We start from the raw sequence: 22,892 nt of genomic DNA, 5'->3' as shown, positions 1-22,892 counted from the left end.
TTTCACTGAGCAATATAAGATATCTTTAGTTTTGAGATAAGTTTTTGCTATAATTTACAGTATATATAGAAGGTGTTTTATTCCCTGACTTATTTTACACAAGTTATATTCATGCTCTTGCTTCAGTAAGGTTTTCAGGAAGCAAGGGTGAAAACATGGTGACTGGCTGAAATTGCATTAGTTACGCCCTGATAACCAGACAGCAGGAGCACAGCGAGCAGACCACGTTGTTACTCAATTCAGACACAGGTTTGTTTCGCTTCATCTCACAGGAGATTTTAGCAGAGTCTGACATCCCTTTCTCCCTGCTGCTTCCTGGCTTCTCCACTTCTGTTGTCTGCCTGAAGCTGCAGAGTGCTTTCCCACTGGCATTCCATCCAGGTGTCCTTCCTTTGAGAACACTTTTTCATTTTCTTTCTTTCTAATTTATTGCGCCCACTCTTAAGCACAACCCTGTGGTGTCCTTTGGAATAATGATGTTCAACATAGGAGCTACTAGCCACCTGTGACTGTTTAGATGTAAGTTAATTAAAGTTAATCAGATTTTAAAAATCCATTTGCTTGGTGTTTTTAAATCCTTAGTTACATGTGGCTAGGGGCTCCTGTGGGATTTTTTTTGGTTTTATTTTATTTTTGTTTTTAGGGGTTTTTTTGCCACACCCTGTTATTCTCAGGGGCTACTTCTGGCTCTGTAGAAATTACACCAGATGGATTTAGGGAACCATATGGAATTCTGAGGATTAAAGCTAAGTCAGCTACATGCAAGGCAGGTGCATTATCTGCTATACTATTATTCTGATTCCTAAAATTAATTTTTTCTTTCTAATTATTAGAAAGGGATACATTCCAAACCTCTTCATCCTTGTTAGTTCAGTGTTTAATGTGCATTTAAATAACTCTTTACCTGTTTTTCAAGTGAATTTCTAAAATAAGATTGTTAAAATAAAATTGTTGAAAATTAAAAATTTTCAAATTTTATATGTTTAGTCTAAGATATAAGACTTGGTCATACCTTGTGAAGAAAGATTGATGGAAAACTGCATGCAAAGCAATCTTTTCAAGATGATTGCTTCTCTATGTCTGCACCTAGAAAGGTTATTTTTAGTTGGTCCTCAACAGATATATTAATTTAAAGAATAAAGTTGAGGAGATGGAGCAATAGTACAGGAGCAGATAGGGCATTTGCCTTGCACACAGCCAACCTGGGCTCAATTCTTGGCATCCCATATGGTCTCCCTAGCACCACCAAGAATAATTTCTGGATGCAGAGCCAAGAGTAACACTTGAGCTTTGCTGGGTGTGGCCACCAGACAAACAAAAATAAAAACCAAAGCAGAAAAGTTGAGAGCTGTAGTCTGGAGGAGGCTGAAGGGTAGGAGAAACGAATGGGATCTTTCTGTTTGAAGGGTTCCCATGTTGAAGTCACCTCACTTGGTTCGGATGGTGTGCAGGATTGAAGTTGGCAGTGCCACAGGAAGCACTGATGTGTGCTCTCAGTTTTGAGGAGAGAAGGAGGGCTGCCTTCATTATGTTGTCGGGTATTTTCAGGAGTTTTGTTACAGAACACCAAATGAGTCTTTAATAGTTTTGGGAGTCTATAGAAGCTAAGTAGATGAAATAACTTATAGTCAGGTTGAGGTGTTTATGTTTACTATATAGAAAAGCAAATTGTGAAAAGCAACATGCATATTTTCTCTAAAAATTTTTATGAGTTTTAAAAATATGTTTGTGGAATTAGTTTACTTTGATTTAGGTATTGATTAACTGGGAGAGATAAGCAAATTGGGATATGGAAAATCTAGTCCTTATTAGTACCTCAAAATCTATATTAGTGCTTTGAAGACTTTTTAGAACGAAAATTGTCTTCTCTTTCTCTTAGGGCTGCTGCTCAAAGTAAATTAGGTCACTACACAGATGCAATAAAGGATTGTGAAAAAGCAATAGCAATTGATTCAAAATACAGCAAGGCTTATGGGAGAATGGGGTAAGTTCTCAGAGAATATTCAAAGCTGTTAAAAGTTGTTCCAAATAGTATCATGTCTTGATATGCTAGTTTGTGTGGCTTGATTTTAAATTTCTTGGCTAATACTGTGCTCTCTGCACTAATCTGGAACAAATGACAAATGTCACACCAAGGGAAGAAATGGCTATAGTTTCAACACTGAAGTTTGGGTGATTCTTGAAGAAAACCATACAGTCAAACTGAGCACATTCTATGTTGGAGGCAGTAACAGTCTAACAAACACGCAATTATCTGATGGGTGGGTGATCTGATGCTACTTATTTCTGAATCCATCTCACCATTCTCTATGGTGAAGGTCTCACACACACTTCTCACTCCTTCTCAAATGTTTATTACAACCGCAGCAATGATTCTCAGTCTTAGTTGAGAAAATAGATGAATTTATGTAATATACCTCCTTACTTGGCAAATCTGCCAGTCTGCATTTATGTCCACATAGTAGGACTTTATGTTTTATTTTGAGGCCATGCCCAGCTGTGTTCATGCTTTACTTTTGTTCTGAATTCAGGGTAGAAGATAACTTTTTTGGTAATTGGTTGGTGGTAGTCACCAGCAGTGTCCATGGCTTACTCCTGACTATTGTGCAGAGAATGGGATTATCTGCTGGGTTATCGGCCACTACGAGCTGTTGCTCCATTGCTGGGACAGGATGATGTTTTTGTTACAATAGACAGGTTCTTATCTAAGACCATGGCCACATTTATGTTTTAACTCTCATGTTTTCAATTCTTCTTCTTCTTCTTCTTCTTCTTCTTCTTCTTCTTCTTCTTCTTCTTCTTCTTCTTCTTCTTCTTCTTCTTCTTCTTCTTCTTTCTTCTTCTTCTTGCTTCTTCTTCTTCTTCTTTCTATTCTTCTTCTTCTTTCTTCTTCTTTCTTCTTTTCTCTTCTTCTTCTTTCTTCTTCTTTTTCTTCTTTTCCTTCTTCTTCTTCTTCTTCTTCTTCTTCTTTCTTCTTCTTCTTCTTCTTCTTCTTCTTCTTCCTTCTTCTTCTTCCTTCTTCCTTCTTCCTTCTTCTTTTCATTCTTCTTTCTTTCCTTCTTCTTCCTTCTTCTTTCTTCTTCTCTTCTTCTTTTTCTTCTTCTTTTTCTTCTTCTTCTTTTCTTCTTCTTTTTCTTCTCTTCTTCTCTTCTTCTCTTCTTCTTCTTCTTCTTCTTCTTCTTCTTCTTCTTCTTCTTCTTCTTCTTCTTCTTCTTCTTCTTCTTCTTCTTCTTCTTCTTCTTCTTCTTCTTCTTCTTCTCTTCTTCTTCTTCTTCTTCTTCTTCTCTTCCTTCTTCTTTGGCTCCGTACTCAGAAATTGTTCCTGGCAGGCTTGGGGACATATGGGATAACTGGGGATTGAACCCAGGTCCTCTTCTGGGTCAGTCACTTGCAAGGCAAATGGCCTACTGCTGTGCTATCACTCCTTCCCCCCACATTTTCAGTTCTTTAGAGATTTTGAAGGAGCCTTCACTTCCTACCACCATTGTAATGGTACTCTTTATTATCCATATCACCAGTTTTCCTTGCCAACAGTGACAGTAATTGCATGTAAAATGGTGATAAAAATTACCCTTCGAAACAATCCTTTCACCCAAGCCCACCTCCTTTCTCCTTTCTCTCTCCTAACTGTAGAAGTCTCCTGTTCTCATGTTGGTAGCCATTCACTCTGCTGAGCTAAGAACTATAGTTCCCTTGGCCCTGTGATGCTATCGTGACTGGTTTCTTTCTTTCTTACTGATTGCTCTTTCCACATGTCCCATATCATTGCTCTCTCATTTATACCATAGAACTGTGGCATACTCAGGACTGTGTCCTTTGCTGCTGCCGTTCCTGTCTCTTCTGATATCATCCTGATATCATCCTTCAGTTCTGATATCATTCTGCCCCTTGCTCAGGGTGTTGTGTTCAGAGATCAAAACTGCAGTGTCTGGGAGACTATTTGTACTGCCAGGGATTGAACCAAGATTTGCAACTTTTAAGTACAAGTGCTTTAAGTGTTGTAATGTTTCTCTGGCCGTTAAATATTTCTTATCTTCATCATTCTCTTTCCCTGGGCCCAAGTAAAATATTTGAGGTTTTTTTTTGTTTGTTTGTTTTAGTGCCACACCTGGTGGTACTCAGGGCTTATTTCTTGCTCTGGACTTACTGATTGTCCCTGATGGTGCCTTGCGGGACCTCATGGAATTCAGGGATCAAACCTGGGTTGGCCATGTGCAAGCCCTATTCCCTGTACTATGTCTCTGGTCCTTTACCATCTTACTGTGCTCATCACACTTCTCTATCAGTGAGATCCACAAATATTATGAATTAAAGTTTTGTCTCTTTCTTATGACCCTAGTCTAAACTACTGTCTCCTATCTAGTCAACTTCAGTAGCTTACCTCCCTCCCTCACTGTCCTGACCTCATATTGCTCCTGGACAGAGAAGCTAAAGTGAGCAGAGAATCCCATTAAGCTACTTCATTGCAACTACACACATCATGCTGGGGGAGACTTGTTTGATTCTTTCCTGACAGCATCTTTTATCACACCTTCCTTTCTGCTTTCCTCTGCATTACTCATTACCCTGGTTCCTGCAAACACACAAAGATTGTGTGTTCTTAGCAAACCTTTGTGTTTACTGCTGCAGCTGTTTACAAGGCTCTTACCCTGCTTTTCATGATTGCTTTTTCCTTTCTTTAAGGTGGGGTGGGGAACACATGAGGGTGTTCAGGTCTGACTCCTGGCTCTGTGCTCTGGAATCACTCCTGGAAATGGATGCTGATATGTGCTGCCCAGGATTGAACCCAGGTCAGGCACATGCAAGGCTATTGTTCTTTACCTTGCATATATATGTGGAGGGGAGAGTATCTGAATTTATAGCAATTTGAAATTTGGAGTTGAACATTTTGTGTTCTCTCTGGTCCTGTCTATGAATGTTTTTGCCTGTCATTCAGGTCTTTCATTGTGGCCACTTTTGAGCAGCTATCTAGTCTTGCTCTTGAACATTCCTCTTCTTTTATTTGCATATTTATTGCCTGTCTTCTTTAGGTAGAATAAAAATTGTATAAATTCAGTATCTTTACTTTTTCCATTGTGGAGTATAAAATAGTGCTGAGTACACAGTATGGCTTTAGTAAATAGTGAGTGTTGATTAATTGAGGACTTTAATGAAATGTCTTGCATGGTTGGCCTCCAGAATACTAATTACTTACTGAGAAGCTTCCTGTGATTCAGCACTGTGTTTTTTTTTTTTTTCTGAACCAAAATCTAGGAGGCATGTCAGCCAAGAAATATTTGGAAGAATTAGTTGAAAACAAACCTAGAACAAACAAACACAAAGCCTCCTTAATACTATCTCACATGTCAGGAATCACTCCTCGTGGGCTTGGGGGTGGGCTTGGGGTTGGACTAGGGATTGATGGGAATTGAACCCAGATTAGCCACATGCAAGGCAAATGATGTCTACTTGTTACACTATGGCTCTGGACCCTCAAGTTATTTTTTAAATAAAAAACTCCCATTTACTATGGCTCAGTATCTTTTTTTTTTTGGGGGGGGGGGAGGTTCACACCTGGCAGCACTCAGGGGTCACTCCTGACTCAGAAATCACTCCTAGCAGGTTCAGGGGACCATATGGGGTGCCAGGATTCAAACCACCATCCTCCTGTATGCAAGGCAAATGCCTTACCTCTATGCTATCTCTTTGGCCCTGGCTCAGTGTCTTTTAGGAAGAAGGAAGAAAAAGAGGCAGCAAGAAGTATAGGTCTTGTTTAAAGTTTTTAAAACAGCTTTGGTGTCATCAAATTTTATGGCTATGAGATTATGAAGAGGCTTGCATCTCTGTGGAGCTTAATCTAGGCATTCACATACTAAGGTTAAGAATTGAAAAGCCAGAGGGGTAGCATAGCAGTAGGACATTTGAATTGCAAACGGCCAACCCAGGACAGGCCCTGGTTTGATTCCTGACATCTCATATGGTCCCCTGAGCCTGCCAGGAACAATTTCTGAGCACAGAGCCAGGAGTAACTCCTGAGCATCATCGGGTGTGGCCCCCAAACCAATCAATCAATCAATAAAGTGCTTTAAAAATAATTTGAGCCAGAGTGGTGGCACAAGCAGTAAGGCATCTGCCTTGCATATGGTAGCCTAGGACAGACCATGGTTTGATTCCCCAGCATCCTGTATAGTCCCCCAAATCATGAGTGATTTCTGAGCTCAGATCCAGAGTAACCACTGAACATCACCGGGTGTGGCCAAAAAACAAAACAAAACAAAACAAAACAAACAAAAAAAGAAGACAGAATCATGATCCAGCAGCAAGTAGTTAATAATATGTATGTATTACACATATATATGCATTATACTTATTTCATTATATGTATATGAACTATATTATACTTAGTATATACATTATGTAATTACATATGTATTTTAATGAATTAAGCATAATGTATATATTTATTATATATATGAACTACATTACATGTTTTGTTTTGGGGCCACACAATATTGTTTCTCCTGGTTTTATACTCAAAGGCCACTCCTGGCAGGGGGATTTTATGGGGATAATGCTAGGGATCAAACCCAGGTTTGTGGTAAGCAAGACAACTGTCTTACTTACTTGACACAGTACTGTCACTCCAGCCCCTCATGATTCATGTGGAATAGCTAGAGTTGTCATGTGGAGAGAGGAATATCTGAATTTATAGCAATTTGAAATTTGGAGATGTTTTACTCTTGTAAACCGTAGTACAACATATGAGTTGTATGTTATGTGGCTAAGAATGGAATACTAGGATAGATGTTTGTGCTTGTGATGTCCTGATGCTTTTTAATTGTGTCTTCTATACTCTTTTCTGTAGGCTGGCCCTTACTGCCATGAATAAATTTGAAGAAGCAGTTACAAGTTATCAAAAGGCATTAGATCTTGATCCTGAAAATGATTCTTATAAATCAAATTTGAAAATAGCAGAACAGAAGTTAAGAGAGGTATCCAGTCCTGTAAGTTGTTTGTGCTATAGAAGTGAATATTCAGTGATTCACAATAGTAATGACACTGTGTGATTAACTAATTTTTTTTTCCCACAGACAGGAACTGGTTTGAGCTTTGACATGGCTAGCTTAATAAATAATCCAGCTTTCATTAGTATGGTGAGTATATTTCTTTTTTTCTGTTCTGCAGCTATTTTCCATGGACAAGTATCATTGCAAAACTTTAGAGAGAGAGCTTGTCTGGTGGTAGACAAGTAGTAATATAATAGAGCTGAGGTATATTTTAGGAGAAAGTTTCCCAAGTGGTACTGAGGTCACTTGAATTCCCTCCCAACCCAGCATTGCAGGGGTCAGCTGCATACAAGGCATGTGCCTTGCATGCAGAAGGACGGTGGTTCAAATCCCGGCATCCCATATGGTCCCCTGAGCCTGCCGAGGGCAATTTCTGAGCGTAAAGCCAGGAGTAACCCCTGAGTGCTTCTGGATGTAACCCCCCCAAAAAAAAAACAAAAACAAAAACTACTCTTTCATCCAAGAGGCCCTAGGAAGATACCTAATAACTGAAGTCTGAAGATTTTGGTTATTTGTAGTCTCCAATCTCACCTCTTCATATTATCTGCTTCCTTTCTTTCTGTGAGTTTATTTGACTGTTGAGAGTTCTCCTAAAGTATCTTTACTCTATCCTTTCAGACCTATAAAATCACTTATGGACCTTTTTGAAAATACACATGCCTTGCTCAAGTATGTGGAAACTCTGGTATTGTAGGTCAAAGAAGTCACTCAAATATATAGACAGTACTTCTTGGGTGACAGTATACCTCTGGCTGAGAACCATATTAGACCTATTACTATTCAGGAATATGGAGCTCCTCTTTTATTTGGGAAAGAGGAGGGCACATCTGATAGGTTCAGGAGCTATTGACTCATTGCTCTGTAATTAGGAATTGCTCCTGGGGATATTTAGGGATTGCTTTTTTTGGCATTTAGGATCACACCCAGGCCTCCCAAAAGAAAAACTCAGGGAGCTGGAATGATAGTACAGTGGGTAGGCACTTACCTTGTATGCAGTCAACCTGGCTTCTATTCTCAGTACATCATATGGTTTCCTGAGACTGCCAGTAGTGATCCTGAAACATTTCTGGGTGTGGCCCCCAAACATGTGAATTTCATTAACATACAGAGCTGACTTGTTTCCAATGAAAGAAAGAAGTTTTGGAAACATTGGTAGATTTGAAGCACTTGGCAGTTTAAAGTTGGTAGTTCAGATCATCATTTTTTATCCAGGATATTCCAAGGGGGCTCTGGTGAAAAATCATGTAAAGGATGGAGCCATGGCTTGAGTCTGTGGAATCAACAAGTAGGAAGAGGTCCCATGTTTCCTCCCAAGATATCCAGAAAATGGTTGAGAAATACTGTTCAAATCATTGTAGACAGTAATTAATTTCTGAAGCACTGACTGACTGAAAATAAACTTTGGAAAAGGCCACCATTTGTTTTTGTTACCAGAAAGATGATTACTTGATTTGCAAAGGTAATTGAATAATCAATTTGCATATCACATTTTATTTGATATTATAGATACAAGCCAAGAAATATATATACAGATATATATGTATATACATATGCAGGCTTTGTGACATTTGAAAAAAATGTTGGGTGGAGAGTTCGGTTATATAATATGTCATTTGCATGCAAGAGGCCTGGGTTTGGTCTCCAGTAAAAAAGGGTTCCTTAAACAATATTGGCCCATGGGCCAGTGCCAGTATGTAGGATTAAAAATGTTGAAGATCACTGTGTTGTAATGTCTTCTTGAACTGGAATCTCACAAGTGAAGGAAATCATTAAACTGTTAATTCAGTTTCTATTTCTCCTTATGACTTTATTGATTTGGTCTTGTATAGTATATAAACTACTGCTGTTAATATTCTTTATATTGCCTGCAATGTAATATTTTTTATAAATTTATTTTTAATTATGAGAACAAAGATGCAAAGAAAGAGGAAAGGGTAAAATTACAGTGGAAGGACAATCACCCATAAACAGAATTCTTAGAAGAAAACCCCTTGCTGATACCTTAATTTTGAACTTTCAGCCAAAGAACATTAAGAAAAATAAATAGAACCCATGTACAATTACTTTGTCCCTCAAGTTCCCAGATTGTAGTACATTATAACATTTCTTAGCAGTACACAAAGCAATCTAAGGCCATAAAACTTATGTAACTCCTTAAACATTGAAGGTATAGTATTTTCTTACATTTCCTTGCCCATTCATATTAGTTTAAGTTAATCACAAAAGTTTAAATGGTTTTTTTTTTAAGGATTAGAGTCAAAGGAGCACCATATAAACAGTGTTAGAGTTGCAGCTATTGTTTGCATAGGCCCACCAAAATATGAGGGACACAGAAAGGAAAAGCCTTAGCCTAAATACGAGAAGACCCTACCCCTGAAGTTTCCTGGCAGAAGACCAACTCTAGGCTCCAGGCAAACTAGTTTATCCAATCCAAGTCATTGTCTGCATTTTTTACAGTCTCTATTGTTGGTATCATGTTTCTGTATTAAAGATCCTGGAATCTGCATATTCTAAATTGAAGTCAGGATGGTGTAGAGCATCCTCTAGTTTCACCTCACAATAAAAGGGCAATGCAGAGAGTCCTGTCCTGTAAGCAGATCGTTGTTGTCAAGTTTTCTTAGTGTTGAGGGAAGTCTCTTTTGAGCAGGTCAATGTCAGAGCAGCGGTAGGGTCTTCCCTGGTAGAGGATTGCTTCCAGATGATGTTATAAATGACCTTGGATGTTTCGTAGTTAGCTTCCCTGGTTCAGGGGTGAACGGAGAATGCCCATTCTTCTGAGGCCTGTGCCAGGTCGTTATGTCAATGTTCAGGGTGTAAGGACCCATTACTCTACAAGATTTCTGTGTTCCTACCTCTATTAGATAGGAACTTATTTGTATGTATAGTAGTTTCCCATTTTAATGTGCCTATGCAAACAAGGAACAATGCCACATGGCGTTATAGGCCCATATGGGGGCTGCAAGAACAAGTCCAAAAATCCCCATGACATGGTTAAACATAAGCATTAAACTGAGGGACTCTTTCACCAAAAATTCGTTATTGAACAGCTCACAGAGAGAAGAAAAGATAAAAAGTGGGGAAAATCTTCACTGTATAAGAGAATATTTAGTAAGAGTTATAGCTGTCAAAGAAAATAGACATAAAATATTCAAAAGCCATACATGTCCATTTTATGTCTTTTGAAATAGTTGGGGGTTTTAAATCCAGTGCACCACTTTGGTGTGTGATTGGGACTGTGAAGTACTGAAGTTAAAAAGGGTAAATGGGGGGTATTGATGCTTGGGGGTAATAGAGTTAAGGAGTGAAAATGAACTTTACAGGGTGTGCGAAAGGGCAGAATACAAGATAGACATTCTACATATACAAAACATAACTGAAGGATAGGATATACTATTAATATTTACTGTGAGCACGGGGGCAATAGCCCCCCGCGTGGTTTTGAACATGTAGACTGGTAAGAAATTGCCAGAGACTGCCTTAATAAAAATGAGCAGCTCTCAGCACCCCCCAATTTGGACCCACCTTTTCTGGCTACCTGGGCTGGGTCCCAGGGAAGGCCTGGAGGCTGGGGGGCAGGAGAGGGGATAGCTGGGGGCTTACCAAGGCTCCCAGCACCCCAAAGCTAGGGAGAAGGCCTTCAAACTGGGTCTCCCCAGACCCCACGCTGGCTAGAGCTAGCCTCCAGATCTGCAATGTAATTTTAACATTTTTCTAGCACATCTTCCTTTTCACATTCTTTGTATTGATAAAATGCTGCTAATAATACACGGTTTAGCTTTTATTTCTCTTCTAGATAAAAAAATGTAACTTAAAAAAATAACCCTAAATACTGACTGTACTTTAATGCAAGATACTTTTTAATTCCAGGCAGCAAGCTTAATGCAGAATCCTCAAGTTCAGCAACTGTAAGTATACAATAAGAGTTTATTGAATGATAGTCAACTTTAATCGGAAGTCAGACACATTTAACTGAGTCTTCTGCATAATGTGGGGACTAGTAACTCACTTTTCCTTGTTTTATTTGTCACAAGTCTATGCCAGTCCCATGACTGATCTTATTTCTTTCCTCTAGAATGTCTGGAATGATGACAAATGCCATTGGGGGGCCTGCTGCTGGAGTTGGGGGTCTCACTGACCTGTCCAGCCTTATCCAAGCGTAAGTATTCATTTAAACTACAAATAATGAAATAAGTTTTATTGTTTGCTTGTTTTTGTTATTGTTATGTTTTTTGGTTTTTGGGCTACACCTGGCAGCACTCAGGGGTTACTTCTGGCTCTGCACTCAGAAATCGCTCCTGATAGGCTGGGAGGAACCATATGGGGTGCTGGGGATCGAACCTGGGTCCGTCCTGGAGTCGGCCACATGCAAAACAAATTCCCTACCACTGTGCTATCACTCCGGCTCCATGAAATGTTATTTTTTAATTTGTTTTTATGTTTTGTTTCAAAGGATTTTCTTGTTCAATTGTTATCTTTTACTCTAAATGTACCTTTAGTTGTTAAATCTTTTTTAAAGAAGGTCATAATTTGAAATTACTTTTGAGAAACCCCATATATCTGAACTGAATTTAGGGTTTCACTTACACAAAGAGAGGGCCACATTCCTACAATCAAGAGACAAGAAAAATTTTTTTGGTAGATTCAATTAATTCAACTAAAATTCTTTTAAATAAAAGCCAAATATAGGGGCTGGAGTAATAGTACAGCAGGTAGGCATATTCCCTTGCATGCAGTGACCTGGGTTCAATCCCCAGCATCTCTTTGGTCTCTCAAACCAGGAGTAATTCTTCAGTGTAGGACCAGAAATATCCGCTGAACATTGTTGGACATGTCCCTAAAACCAAACAATTAAAATAAAAAATATATGCTTTAAAAGTATGCAAAATTTTTTAGCACATATTTGTATTATTTAGGCATATGCACATTTAAAAATAGTATATACTTATATATTTTGATATATTGACTTTTTCTTTTTTTGGTTTTTGGGCCACACATGTTTGATGCTCAGGGGTTACTCCTGGCTATGCGCTCAGAAATCGCTTCTGGCTTGGGGGGACCATATGGGACGCCGGGGGATCAAACCGCGGTCTGTCCTATGCTAGCGCTTGCAAAGCAGACACCTTACCTCTAGCGCCACCTTCCTGGCCCCATATTGACATATTTTATATAAATTTATTAAAAATGAGTAATGTATAAGTAATATATTACTCTATATTAAACTAATATATAAATAATAAAACTATGGCATATTAACATGACATTTTGGAAACATTTATTTAGGCTTTTTCTGTGAAAAACTGATTATATCTTCTCACCACTTAGCACATTAATTTTACTCTATCTCAATTGCTTAAGAAACCTTCTTTCTTTCTTTCTTTCTTTCTTTCTTTCTTTCTTTCTTTCTTTCTTTCTTTCTTTCTTTCTTTCTTTCTTTCTTTCTTTTCTCTCTCTTTCCTTTCTTTCTTTCTTTTCTTCTTTCTTTCTTTCTTTCTTTCTTTTCTTCTTTCTTTCTTTCTTTCTTTCTTTCTTTCTTTCTTTCTTTCTTTCTTCCTTCTTCCTTCTTCCTTCCTCCTTCTTTCTTTCTTTCTTTCTTTCTTTCTTTCTTTCTCTCTTTCTTTCTTTCTTCTTTCTTTCTTTTGTTCTTTCGTTCTTTCTTTCTTACTTTCTTTCTGTCGTTCGTTCTTTCTCTTCTTTCTTTCTTTCTCTCTTTCTTTCTTTCTTCTTTCTTTCTTTCTCTTCTTCTTCTTCCTTCCTTCCTTCCTTCCTTCCTTCCTTCCTTCCTTCCTTCCTTCCTTCCTTCCTTCCTTCCTTCCTTCCTTCCTCCTTCCTTCCTTCCTTCCTCCTTCCTTCCTTCCTTCCTTCCTTCCTTCCTTCCTTCCTTCCTTCCTTCCTTCCTTCCTTCCTTCCTTCCTTCCTTCCTTCCTTCCTTCCTTCCTTCCTTTTTCTTTCTTTTTTGTCACATTCACCATTGCTCAGGAATTACTTAAGGTTCTATGGTTAAAGGTTGCTCCTGGCTGGCTCTAATTTTTAAATCACAGTATTGGTTGCTATTTGTGATCATGATTGTGTAATCCCATTGGCAATATTAGATTTTTCAGAGTTATAGTAAGTCATATCTAATTCTGGAAACTCAGGAATGTTTTAAATTTCTTTTAAAGGAAATAACTCTGAGGCCAGAGAGATAGGGTAAGACCTTGCATGCTACCTATTCAGTTTGATACTAAACATTGTATATCATGTTCCTGACCACATATTGGAGTAATTCTTGCACAGGGAGCTAGCTGTAATCCCTAAGCACTGTCAAGTGTGGTACCCAAACAGAAAAAAAAAATCAGCTGTTAGTTGACAAGCATCCTGAAATTAATGTGATCCATGTCACATGAAACTTTTAAGACTTGATTGCCAAGAACAAATACCTTACATGTAGTTGAGAATATACAACAATAAATAGGCATTCACTTTTTGGCTGTTTGTCATTGGAATTTAAAATTTTACTTTCTGGCTTGGTGACTTATTTTTGATAAAGTACAGTATATTTTAGTCATGCTATAAGGTGGCAGTGGTAAATTTTCAGAAGCTAAATTCATTCTAAAATGGTTTTTGAAGAAGCCCCCTACTTTCTAAAGGAAGTATCCATATACTTTATAGTTTGGTGTTTTATTTTATTTTATTCTTGCATTGATAATGTATAAACGAAAATTCTGTAATTCATGTCCTTGCCTCTTGGTCACAGGGGGCAGCAGTTTGCTCAGCAGATACAGCAGCAGAATCCAGAACTTATAGAGCAACTGAGGAATCACATTCGGAGCAGAACCTTCAGCAGCAGCACTGAAGAACATTCCTGATTAGGGGCTGGGTACCCTACACAGAATACAAATGGTTTATAGCACTGAAGCATTTGCTGTAGATAGTCGCCAAAACAAACAAACAAAAACTAAAGAGTAAATCTGTTTAGATAATAGGTTTATCACAAACAGACTGGAACATAACATGATTCCCTTCATAAATAAGTACCTTAAAAGTGGCCAAATAGCACTGAACAGGGGTTCATTTTCAAACCTTCATCGTCATATTTGTATATTTAGACTAATAAGCAGAGTATATTTATGAACAGTAAGGTGAACGCTCTCGCTCCGGATTTCCCTAAAACAGCACTTCTTTGAAATGGGAACACAGACAGGAGGATAGATCTATAGGTATAGGGAAAAGTTAATTGCCCTTGAGTAGCAAGGTATAGAGTGAAGAAATTTGTCATCTAGTTTTAGTTAGCAGTGATAGGATTATCAGTAAAGAATATATGTGAGAGGCCAGTACCATAAGTAGTGATAGGGAATCACTTGTTCTGATGGTGATAGGGAATCTAAGAGCTGGTAGAGAGCAGAATTTGGTGTAAGGGATGTTTTTGAAAAGAATAGATGCTGTGAATGTATAGAAATGAAGTAGGTAGTATGCTCAGGCTTTCTGCTAGTTCTTCTACTAAACTTGCCTGCAGTTTGGTTATTGATAACATTAGCATGGCTAATTATGCTAAGTACATAATAAAATACATTTAGAAATCCTTAATGGTACTGGTTAGTCATTTGTATAACTAATTTAGCAAATACAATTTCCTTACTGGTGATCTTACCATGGAGACTTGCACATATCCTTATATTTAAATAAACCAGTGGCTGGACCCTAATTAAGGATTTTCTAAGTGGCATTTAATTATGTTCCCATGAATTCTGATTTTTTTGAAAATTCAGTACTTATTTGGTGGATTACATAAAGCCTCAATTATTAGCCTCGATTACTAACATTGCTTCTTCATTTAATCTGCACTGATTGGTTTGCCTTTTCTCTTTTATGTTTACTCTTAATCTGGTGCAGTTTCTAATATGGGGTTTAAAATATCATCTTGAAATTAGTGGAGAGAGATGGCATTAGTTATTAATGGATAGTCCTAACTATATTGATGGACAAGACCATTCTAATTCCAAATTGAATTTCGTAGTTAATAATGAAATTGCCATTTACCAAAGGATTGTATAGAAAAACTAAAAAGAACATAAGGTTAAATCAATGATACTGATGATCAGAGTCTTGCTACAATTATTCTCAAGAAAGCAATTACTTGGCATCTTTAAGTTTAAAGACCAACTTTTCTTTGTGAGCTTAGAACAGTGAATTCTATAAGAATCATTAGGGAGTTTACTTAAAAATGCAAACACCTTCAATTTTTATTTATTATGTCCTATAACAATGCTTAAGAAATCACCATTTTAAAGACTATAATATTTGGTTCTAATTAGGTCCAAAGACTAATTTAGAACATTATTTACATTTGTTCTCAGACTAGCAAAATGCCTAACAACCTAGGTTCAGGCTATAAGAGACATATATGAATCTATAGTTTGGTCAGAGAAGCATGATACTTAAATCTCAGGACCTCTTCATTCAATTTCCTATATGCCATCTAAACCCACTGAAGTTTTCATTAAGTTAAATTTAGTTGCTAGTGTTTCTAGTGTAAGTATTATAGACAATGATGACTGTGGGGAAAAAAAAATCAAACAATCCTTAATTAAATCGTAACTTATCCAATGTTGAATTAGAATAAGTTTCTAGACTAATTATCTTGAGTATTTAAGAATACTTTCATATCAACAACAACAACAACACAACAAAATACTGACTAGTCAAACAGAAATACAACTCAACAGTTTCACTCTAGCCCTGCAGACCATTTAAAGGATAATTAGAAAGTACTAAGACCAGCTTCAAATCTATATATTTAACAATATAGGAGACACATTCCTTGGGACCAGAGATCAAACAATGGGTAGGGCAGAGGAACACCCCACCCCTCCATTCCAGGAATGATACCTGAGCAGTACTGGGTGTGGTCCCAAAACAAAAAGAGGCACATTCCTTGTAAGATACAAAACTACCAAAGCTCAATGGGAAGTTAGATATGTTCCTAAAAACTAGGTTTAGAGACCTTTCAATGTTGACTTCCAGCACATATTTAACAGGAAAAATTAGCATGGGTCGGCAACCTTTAAGACATCAAGAGCCACTTGGACTCCTTTCCGAAGAAAAAAAAAATGCTGGGAGCTGCCATCTCGATTTAAAACAAATATAGCACTGCATACAATGTTTCTTATCTTAATGTTATTTACAGAATCCTGTAGTTAGGTGTAGATCTGAAGATAAAAAGAACTTTTTCACTTAACAATGTAAAACATATATTTGTGCAAATTAATAGCTAAATAAAATATTTAAGTGATACCGCCAACCCCTGTACTAGGACCACAAGACAATGCCTTCTAGAAAACGAGGAAACACTTCCCACCTCATTTAGCCCTTAAACCAAATCAAAGAAATCATGAAAAAAAAAATACACTCACACTTGAATTAGTTTTTTGATTTGCTTTATTTTGCCATTGAAACTGGTACATTTCCTTTATTTCACTTTTGTTTCTTTGCTAATTAATACACTATGCATAATCTATTTAGGTGAATTCTGTTCACTTAATCTGAATTTCCTTTCTCTCTGAGTCATTTCAGCCCCAAAATCTTTGCCACTTGGAATCTCTGCCTTGCAAATTACTTTGAAAAATTTTTGTTTGTACTGTGCTAGTAAAATCACAAAATCATAAAATTATAAGGAATGTCCCAAACATGGATTTGATATATTGGCTGGAAAGCAGTCTCAGGTTTAAGCAGAGAAAGGAGAAAGCATCACACTCTCTCTCTCTCTCTCTCTTTAGAAATTGATTTCCAGAAATGATATTTTATTGAATGACGATGCACACACACACACTCTTATTTAGAAATTATTGATTTCCAGAAATGATATTTTATTGAATAATGTAAATATAACATTTTGTTGTTATGCTATGTAAAACTTAAAATGTTATCTTTATGAGTATAATATTTTCATTTAATGTATCAGATTATGCATATAATTTATTTCTAAGATCAACTCTAAGCTGGTATATCTAACCTTTATTTTTGAAAGTATGAATAATGGTTATAACAAATAATTTGTGATACAATTAGCAGATTCTTTTGTTTTTGGGCCACACCCAGCCATGCTCAGGGATTACTCTTGACAAATGAGGGGGCACCATTTGATCTCTATGCAAGGATAAAACCTGGCTGGCTGCATACAAGGCCACTGTGCTATTGCTCCAGCCCCTAAATTAACAGACTCTAAGTGATAATTATGTTTTACATTTAAATTTACATCAGAGAGATGGTACAGTGGGTAGAGCAATTGTCTTGCACACGGTCAGAGGTTGATCCAGGTTTGATCCTCAGTGGCCCACACCAAGCCATGCCTGGAGTGATACCTAAGTGCAGTGAACTTGGTAGTATGTGACCCCAAAACAAAAATTTAAAAATATTTTAAATTGGGGCCGGAGAGGATAGCACAGCAGTAGGGCATTTGCTTTGCATGCAGCCGATCCAGGATGGCCCTGGGTTTGATTCCCGGATTCCATATAGTCCCTTGAGCCAGGAGCGATTTCTGAGCACAGGGCCAGGAGTAAACCCCTAAAGTGCCACCGGGTGTGGCCCAAAAACCAAAAAAAATAAAGTTTTTTTTTATTTGAAATAGTGGAACAGAAGGTTTCAGTCATAAGAATATGACTTGAAAAATAATCAGAATGTTGTGCACTGACTATAGTTTTACTTCATCAATTATAATAACGTTGGAAGAAAGACAAATTTCAGTTTTATACAGTTTGCATTTTATTTTTCATAGGCATTAATTATTACTCCAATTTAAGGGGCAAATCTCATTCCGATTATAGCTTTCATCATGGGTCGAATAATTTGTCATGGCAATAAATAATTATGTATTTATGAAAAACAAATTTTTGTATTTGACTTAATGTATCTTATACTTATAGAATTATATATATATATTGAATTTCAAATGATCAAAATGAGTTTTTTTATTTAACAGTGTAAGTTTTAGTTTCCCTGACAAAATATTGAATTTTTTTTTATTACAAATCATGCTATGAAGAGCTTAGAAACCTAATTTCCCAATTAACTTGGTTCCTGGATTTTAACACATGGCTAGAAAATTTTACGATGTCAATAAATGGTTTAGAGTTTAAATTAAACATCACAAGCTAGAAATCCTTTGAACATACCCATCACTAATTAAAAAACAAATCTATTTCCAATGGAAAAATACCAGGTCAGTTTGGCTTAGAATGGAAAATCATCAAGTTTTGTAGTTGACAGAATGATGAACAACCTAAGAATCAATTTTGATGTGCTGCTCAGTATTGAAGTTTAAGACAAACACATACTAGTACAATAACTTTGAGAACTACAAATATTCATACTGTTAGTTATGTAACTAACATGGCTGGAGAGATAGCACAGTAGGTAGGGCATTTGCCTTGCATGTGGCTGACCCAGGACTGATGGTGGTTTCAATTCCTGACATCCCATATAGTCCCCTGAGGCTGGCAGGAGTGATTTCTGAGTGCAGAGCCAGGAGTAGCCCCTGAGCAACCGACAGTGGTGTGACCCCCAAAACAAAACAACAACAACAAAGAACTATCCCAGTTTATGTTGTTAACTGAGAAGCTAAAAAAAAAACCAACAACACAACAACTGGGGGTTAATTGAAATACTTCTAAATTAAATGTTACAAGAACATAAAGTTCTAAGAAACAATTTTCTCTTTGGGACTGAGGTCAGCAAACCAGCTGCAGGCCACAACTCCCCATTTCTGTAAACACTATATTGCCTCTTGCCACTGGCGACTCTCACTACAAGAGCAGAGTTGAGTATTTTTTGACTGATATCGTACAGTGTGCTTGGTTCTGTTTTGTGTTTTGTTGATATCTTTGTTTTAGATCCTTGGCTGGGTCCTAACAAAATAATATATATGAAAAAGATAAAAATGTTATCTTTTGAATATAACACATGAGATAACATCAGTAGATTTTTCTTTTAAAAAACAAGTATTTAATATCCTAGTTTACAGAAAAGAAATTTAAATAACACATATTTCTTTTTGCTACTGACTTGGTCTTTTTACAATGATGATAAGACACCAGAAGTTCTGTGAAGCTCAGTTAAAAGTATAATGCTGGGAAATTTTCGTCAGTTTTCCACTTTAACAGCCGAAGATACCACACAGACTTGTGCGATGTCGTCATATTCATATGTCCTCTTTAAGAATGTGTCTGTTAGTCTTAAGCCGGAGACACTCTATTGAGAGAAAGATTAACAGGCCTAAATTTTTGTTCAATGCTTATTGTTACAGATAATATAGTGTAATAAATAGGCTATGGACAATAAATACTGGAATTATTGAAGACAGAAACATACTTGCAGTCCCTGTACTGAAGAGAGAAGAGTTAGGGCAAGGCAGAGAGATGAACTTGGGTCGAGCTTTCCAAGTTGTCTTCCTGAAATGCCACACCAGTGGATAGCATTGGTATTGCACATTTCCAAAACCAGGTCCATAGTCCGTTCACTGCTGGAGGAATCAGAAAAAAGGAATAAACACTGTTTCTTTCATAGATACTATAAATTACTTTTGACATTACCATTGATTTCTCCCACTCTTAGAAATATATATATATATATTTATATATAAAAAAAAGAAGAGTGCATACTCTAGGGGCTCCAAAGCCCCTAATCTGTCAATGTGGATACAGTCCTACAGGTTCTGCTATTGATTGGTAAGCAGTTTTGCTATTTCAAAAGATTTTCAGGGGGCGGAGAAATAGCATGGAGGTAAGGCATTTGCCTTGCATGCAGAAGGACGATGGTTCAAATCCCGGCATCCCATATGGTCCCCTGAGCCTGCCAGGAGCGATTTCTGAGCATAGAGTCAGGAGTAAACCCTGAGCGCTGCCAGGTGTGACCCAAAAAAACAAACAAACCCCCCCCAAAAAAAAAACAAAAAACAAAAAAAGATTTTCAGACAAAGCCTTATTTTATATGTCTATCTTGTGATGGTATATCCTTCCTATTCCTGTTAGGTTCTCCTCAGGAAAAATAAACTAAATCTGGCTCAGTGCTTTTGCTATGTATACTATCTTTCCATAGTCCAGAAAATGTAAAAAAAAAAAAATAACACAATTTATAAAATAAACACTATTCAGGTTTGTTCAGGATAATATGGAGCCACTTATGCTTATAATTATCACCACTTTGGAATAAACATGTTTGTAAAACTTTTAATGACATTAAATATAGATACATGCACATCTGTTACATTGCTACAGAAAGCACAACAGCTAAGATACAGAAACAACCCAAATGTTCAAGCAGATGAATGGATAAAGAATCTGGTATGAATATACAATAGATTACTATGCAGCTATAAGATGAAATCTTGCAGTTCAATGAGTTGGATGGAACTGGAGGGCTTGATTTTAAGTGAAGTAAGGGGGAGAAGAACAAATACCGGATGACCTCACTCATATGTAACATGCTGAGAAACAAAACAAGGAAATGAAGAAAAAAAATTCGTTGGGCTATGCCTAATCAAGATTATGAAGCTGGGAGCAGAGATAGAGAATGGAACTTTTTTGAAAGCTTTGTTGCTCTTTGCTTCTCACTGGATAGGTTATACTTTATTATTAAAGCTCTGTTTTCCAATCTATGTTGTTCTGCATATTAACAGTCAATTTAAACTTTTTTGGGGGAGGAGACTTTGGGGCTACACCTGGTTAATCCTGGTAGTATTCATGGGGTTGTAGTGCTAGAGAATCTATAAATCCAAACTCGGATTGGTCACACATAAGACTTTTCCTACTATACTATCATTCCAGTCCAATTTTACTCTCTTAAAACTAAAGATACAGTTCAGTTATGTTTCAAAACTATCTTAGTGCAATGAATGTATATTATACCATAATGCCTAAATTTGTTCTTTATCCAAGTAAGCTCATTCTTTACTATTCTGAAATGCGAAGGAAATGTAAACAAAAAGAATGTGAACTTTGAAGTCAAATACACATAGTTTCAAATTCTGGCCCTATCTTTTCCAGCTGCTCTGTAAGTCTGAAAAGGTCACTGAACCTCTGAGGTGGCCTTTTTTGTTTTTGTGGCACAGAAAGTAAGTTATAACAGTCTCAGGATGCTGGGTGAAATAAAATACAGAACATTTAATATATTAAGATGTCAAAAATATGTAATATACATCTACAAGATGAAGACCTGTACTATCTAGCAGACAATTTCAACATCAGGGCTCTATGTCAAAAGGAAACTTAAAAGGAGATAGCATCTTTAAAAGATTCAAAATTCTCTTTTAGGTAGGTGAGGAGAAAATCCACAAGCATTGACATTACCTGCAGTTTGTTATTTTACAGGTAATATGAAAAGGTTCCTCTAGGTTTACAGTATCTGGAATTGCCTCCAGAGACAACCTGACATCACCATAACCTGGAGCCTATGAGAAAAGCAATACAATTAACATGTATCTCTTACAAAACCTTCCCATCTTAATAAAAATAACACACTAACAAGTCCTGTCAATAATTGTTGGGTATCCAGACCAATGTTCTGAGAAAATGCTTATTTTTGCCATTCTTCTTGTCATATTTTGTCCCCCAACCTTTTGGCTTTTTTATGATTTTGGACTGTATCTGGCTCTGTGCTTAGGGATCACTCAGGATTCTCAGTATGGTACTCAGGAGACCATACATGGTGTTCAGGGTGAACTTGGGCAAATGCAATAGGACTCTTCTTTCATAATTCTGTTTGGTTTTTGGTTCAAACCCTGTGGTTTACTGCATGGTTTACTATGACCATGCCCCAAGGCTTACTCATAGTGGCACTTGGGAGTCTATATGTGGTACTGAGGATTGAAGCCAGGTCAGCCACATACAAGGAAAGTACTCTGCTGTACCTTGTGCTATTTTTGATGTTACTTCTTTTAATTCTATTACCTTCAGAATAACGCTACAGATGTGGGTTTTTGTTGTTGTTGGTATAATTATTCCCTGTCTTCATGCATGTTTAGTAGAGTTAAGATGAATTTTACAGATAAATAAGAGATTTTAAGAACTGGTGAGACAGTCCAGTAGGCAAGGTGCCCCCCCCCACTCTGAAAAAACTTTTCAAGGGCTATGATTTGGGGGGGGCACACCAGATGATGCTCAGGGGTTACTCTTGGCTATGTGCTTAGTAATCGCTCCTGGCTTGGGGAACCATATGAGACGCTAGGGATTGAACCCAGGTCCATCCTGGGTCAGCCATGTGCAAAGCAAACACCTTACTGTTGTGCTCTTGCTCCAACCCCAGGGGCTCTGATTTTTAAGGGTTGCTTTCTAAAGGTAATGTCTTGGGCAAGTCAGCTCAATAGCTGGATGATCATATGGCTTGCATGCAGAAGCCAGGGTTCAATCCTTGACACGATGTCCCCTGAGTGTTCCTGGGAGATATCCCTGAGCACTGAGCCAGGACTAGGTCTAGAATAGTGCTGGGCATGATTCAATAAAGTAAATGAAAAAAAAAAAAAGAAAAAAGTAAAATCTTATTTGTTCACAAGAAATAAACAAAAGGCTGGACCTCAGGTTTAGAATAAGTTATTTTAGGATAACAGCTAACTGCTATATTTTAAAATCTATACAACCAATGCTTACCTATAAAGTTTAAAGGATTCACCTTTTGAGTTTCGATAACTCGGATTGTAAACATCCTTAAAAGAGTCTGAACTGAGTAAATGAATGAGAAAGTCATAGTTTTAGAACACTACAAAAAGAAAACTTGAAGAATTGAAAGTTGGAGTGAATAGTGAGCATGAATTATATAGGAGGACACAAAGGATAAAGTTACTTTACTTGGGGCTGGTGAGGTGACGCTAGAGGTAAGGTG

At 37.2% G+C, this 22,892-nt stretch overlaps 2 protein-coding genes across 3 annotated transcripts in view; one reads left to right on the top strand and one right to left on the bottom strand.

The window, feature by feature from the left end:
- The window catches only part of SGTB (small glutamine rich tetratricopeptide repeat co-chaperone beta), a 41,998-nt gene extending 27,271 nt beyond the window's left edge, over positions 1 to 14,727 (top strand). The window contains exons 6-11 of the mRNA XM_049768811.1: positions 1,880 to 1,984; positions 6,845 to 6,983; positions 7,071 to 7,133; positions 10,914 to 10,951; positions 11,119 to 11,202; positions 13,780 to 14,727. Coding sequence (XP_049624768.1) covers positions 1,880 to 1,984; positions 6,845 to 6,983; positions 7,071 to 7,133; positions 10,914 to 10,951; positions 11,119 to 11,202; positions 13,780 to 13,891 — 541 coding nt within the window. The 3' untranslated portion in view covers positions 13,892 to 14,727. The remainder of the gene's footprint in view (positions 1 to 1,879; positions 1,985 to 6,844; positions 6,984 to 7,070; positions 7,134 to 10,913; positions 10,952 to 11,118; positions 11,203 to 13,779) is intronic.
- Positions 14,728 to 18,999: 4,272 nt separating this feature from the next.
- TRAPPC13 (trafficking protein particle complex subunit 13) overlaps positions 19,000 to 22,892 on the bottom strand; it is a 42,253-nt gene continuing 38,360 nt past the window's right edge. The window contains exons 10-12 of one of the 2 annotated variants that reach the window (XM_049768796.1): positions 21,365 to 21,465; positions 19,389 to 19,539; positions 19,000 to 19,268 (exon numbers count right to left, since the gene is read on the bottom strand). In XM_049768796.1, coding sequence (XP_049624753.1) covers positions 19,161 to 19,268; positions 19,389 to 19,539; positions 21,365 to 21,465 — 360 coding nt within the window. In that variant the 3' untranslated portion in view covers positions 19,000 to 19,160. The remainder of the gene's footprint in view (positions 19,269 to 19,388; positions 19,540 to 21,364; positions 21,466 to 22,892) is intronic. The other variant, XM_049768797.1, reaches the window with a different exon arrangement.

The sequence above is a fragment of the Suncus etruscus genome, chromosome 2 (genome assembly GCF_024139225.1).
Source record: "Suncus etruscus isolate mSunEtr1 chromosome 2, mSunEtr1.pri.cur, whole genome shotgun sequence".
NCBI classification, from domain to species: domain Eukaryota; kingdom Metazoa; phylum Chordata; class Mammalia; order Eulipotyphla; family Soricidae; genus Suncus; species Suncus etruscus.
The sequence above is the reverse complement of the archived record's forward strand: the minus strand, read 5'-3'. Positions and strand labels throughout refer to the sequence as shown.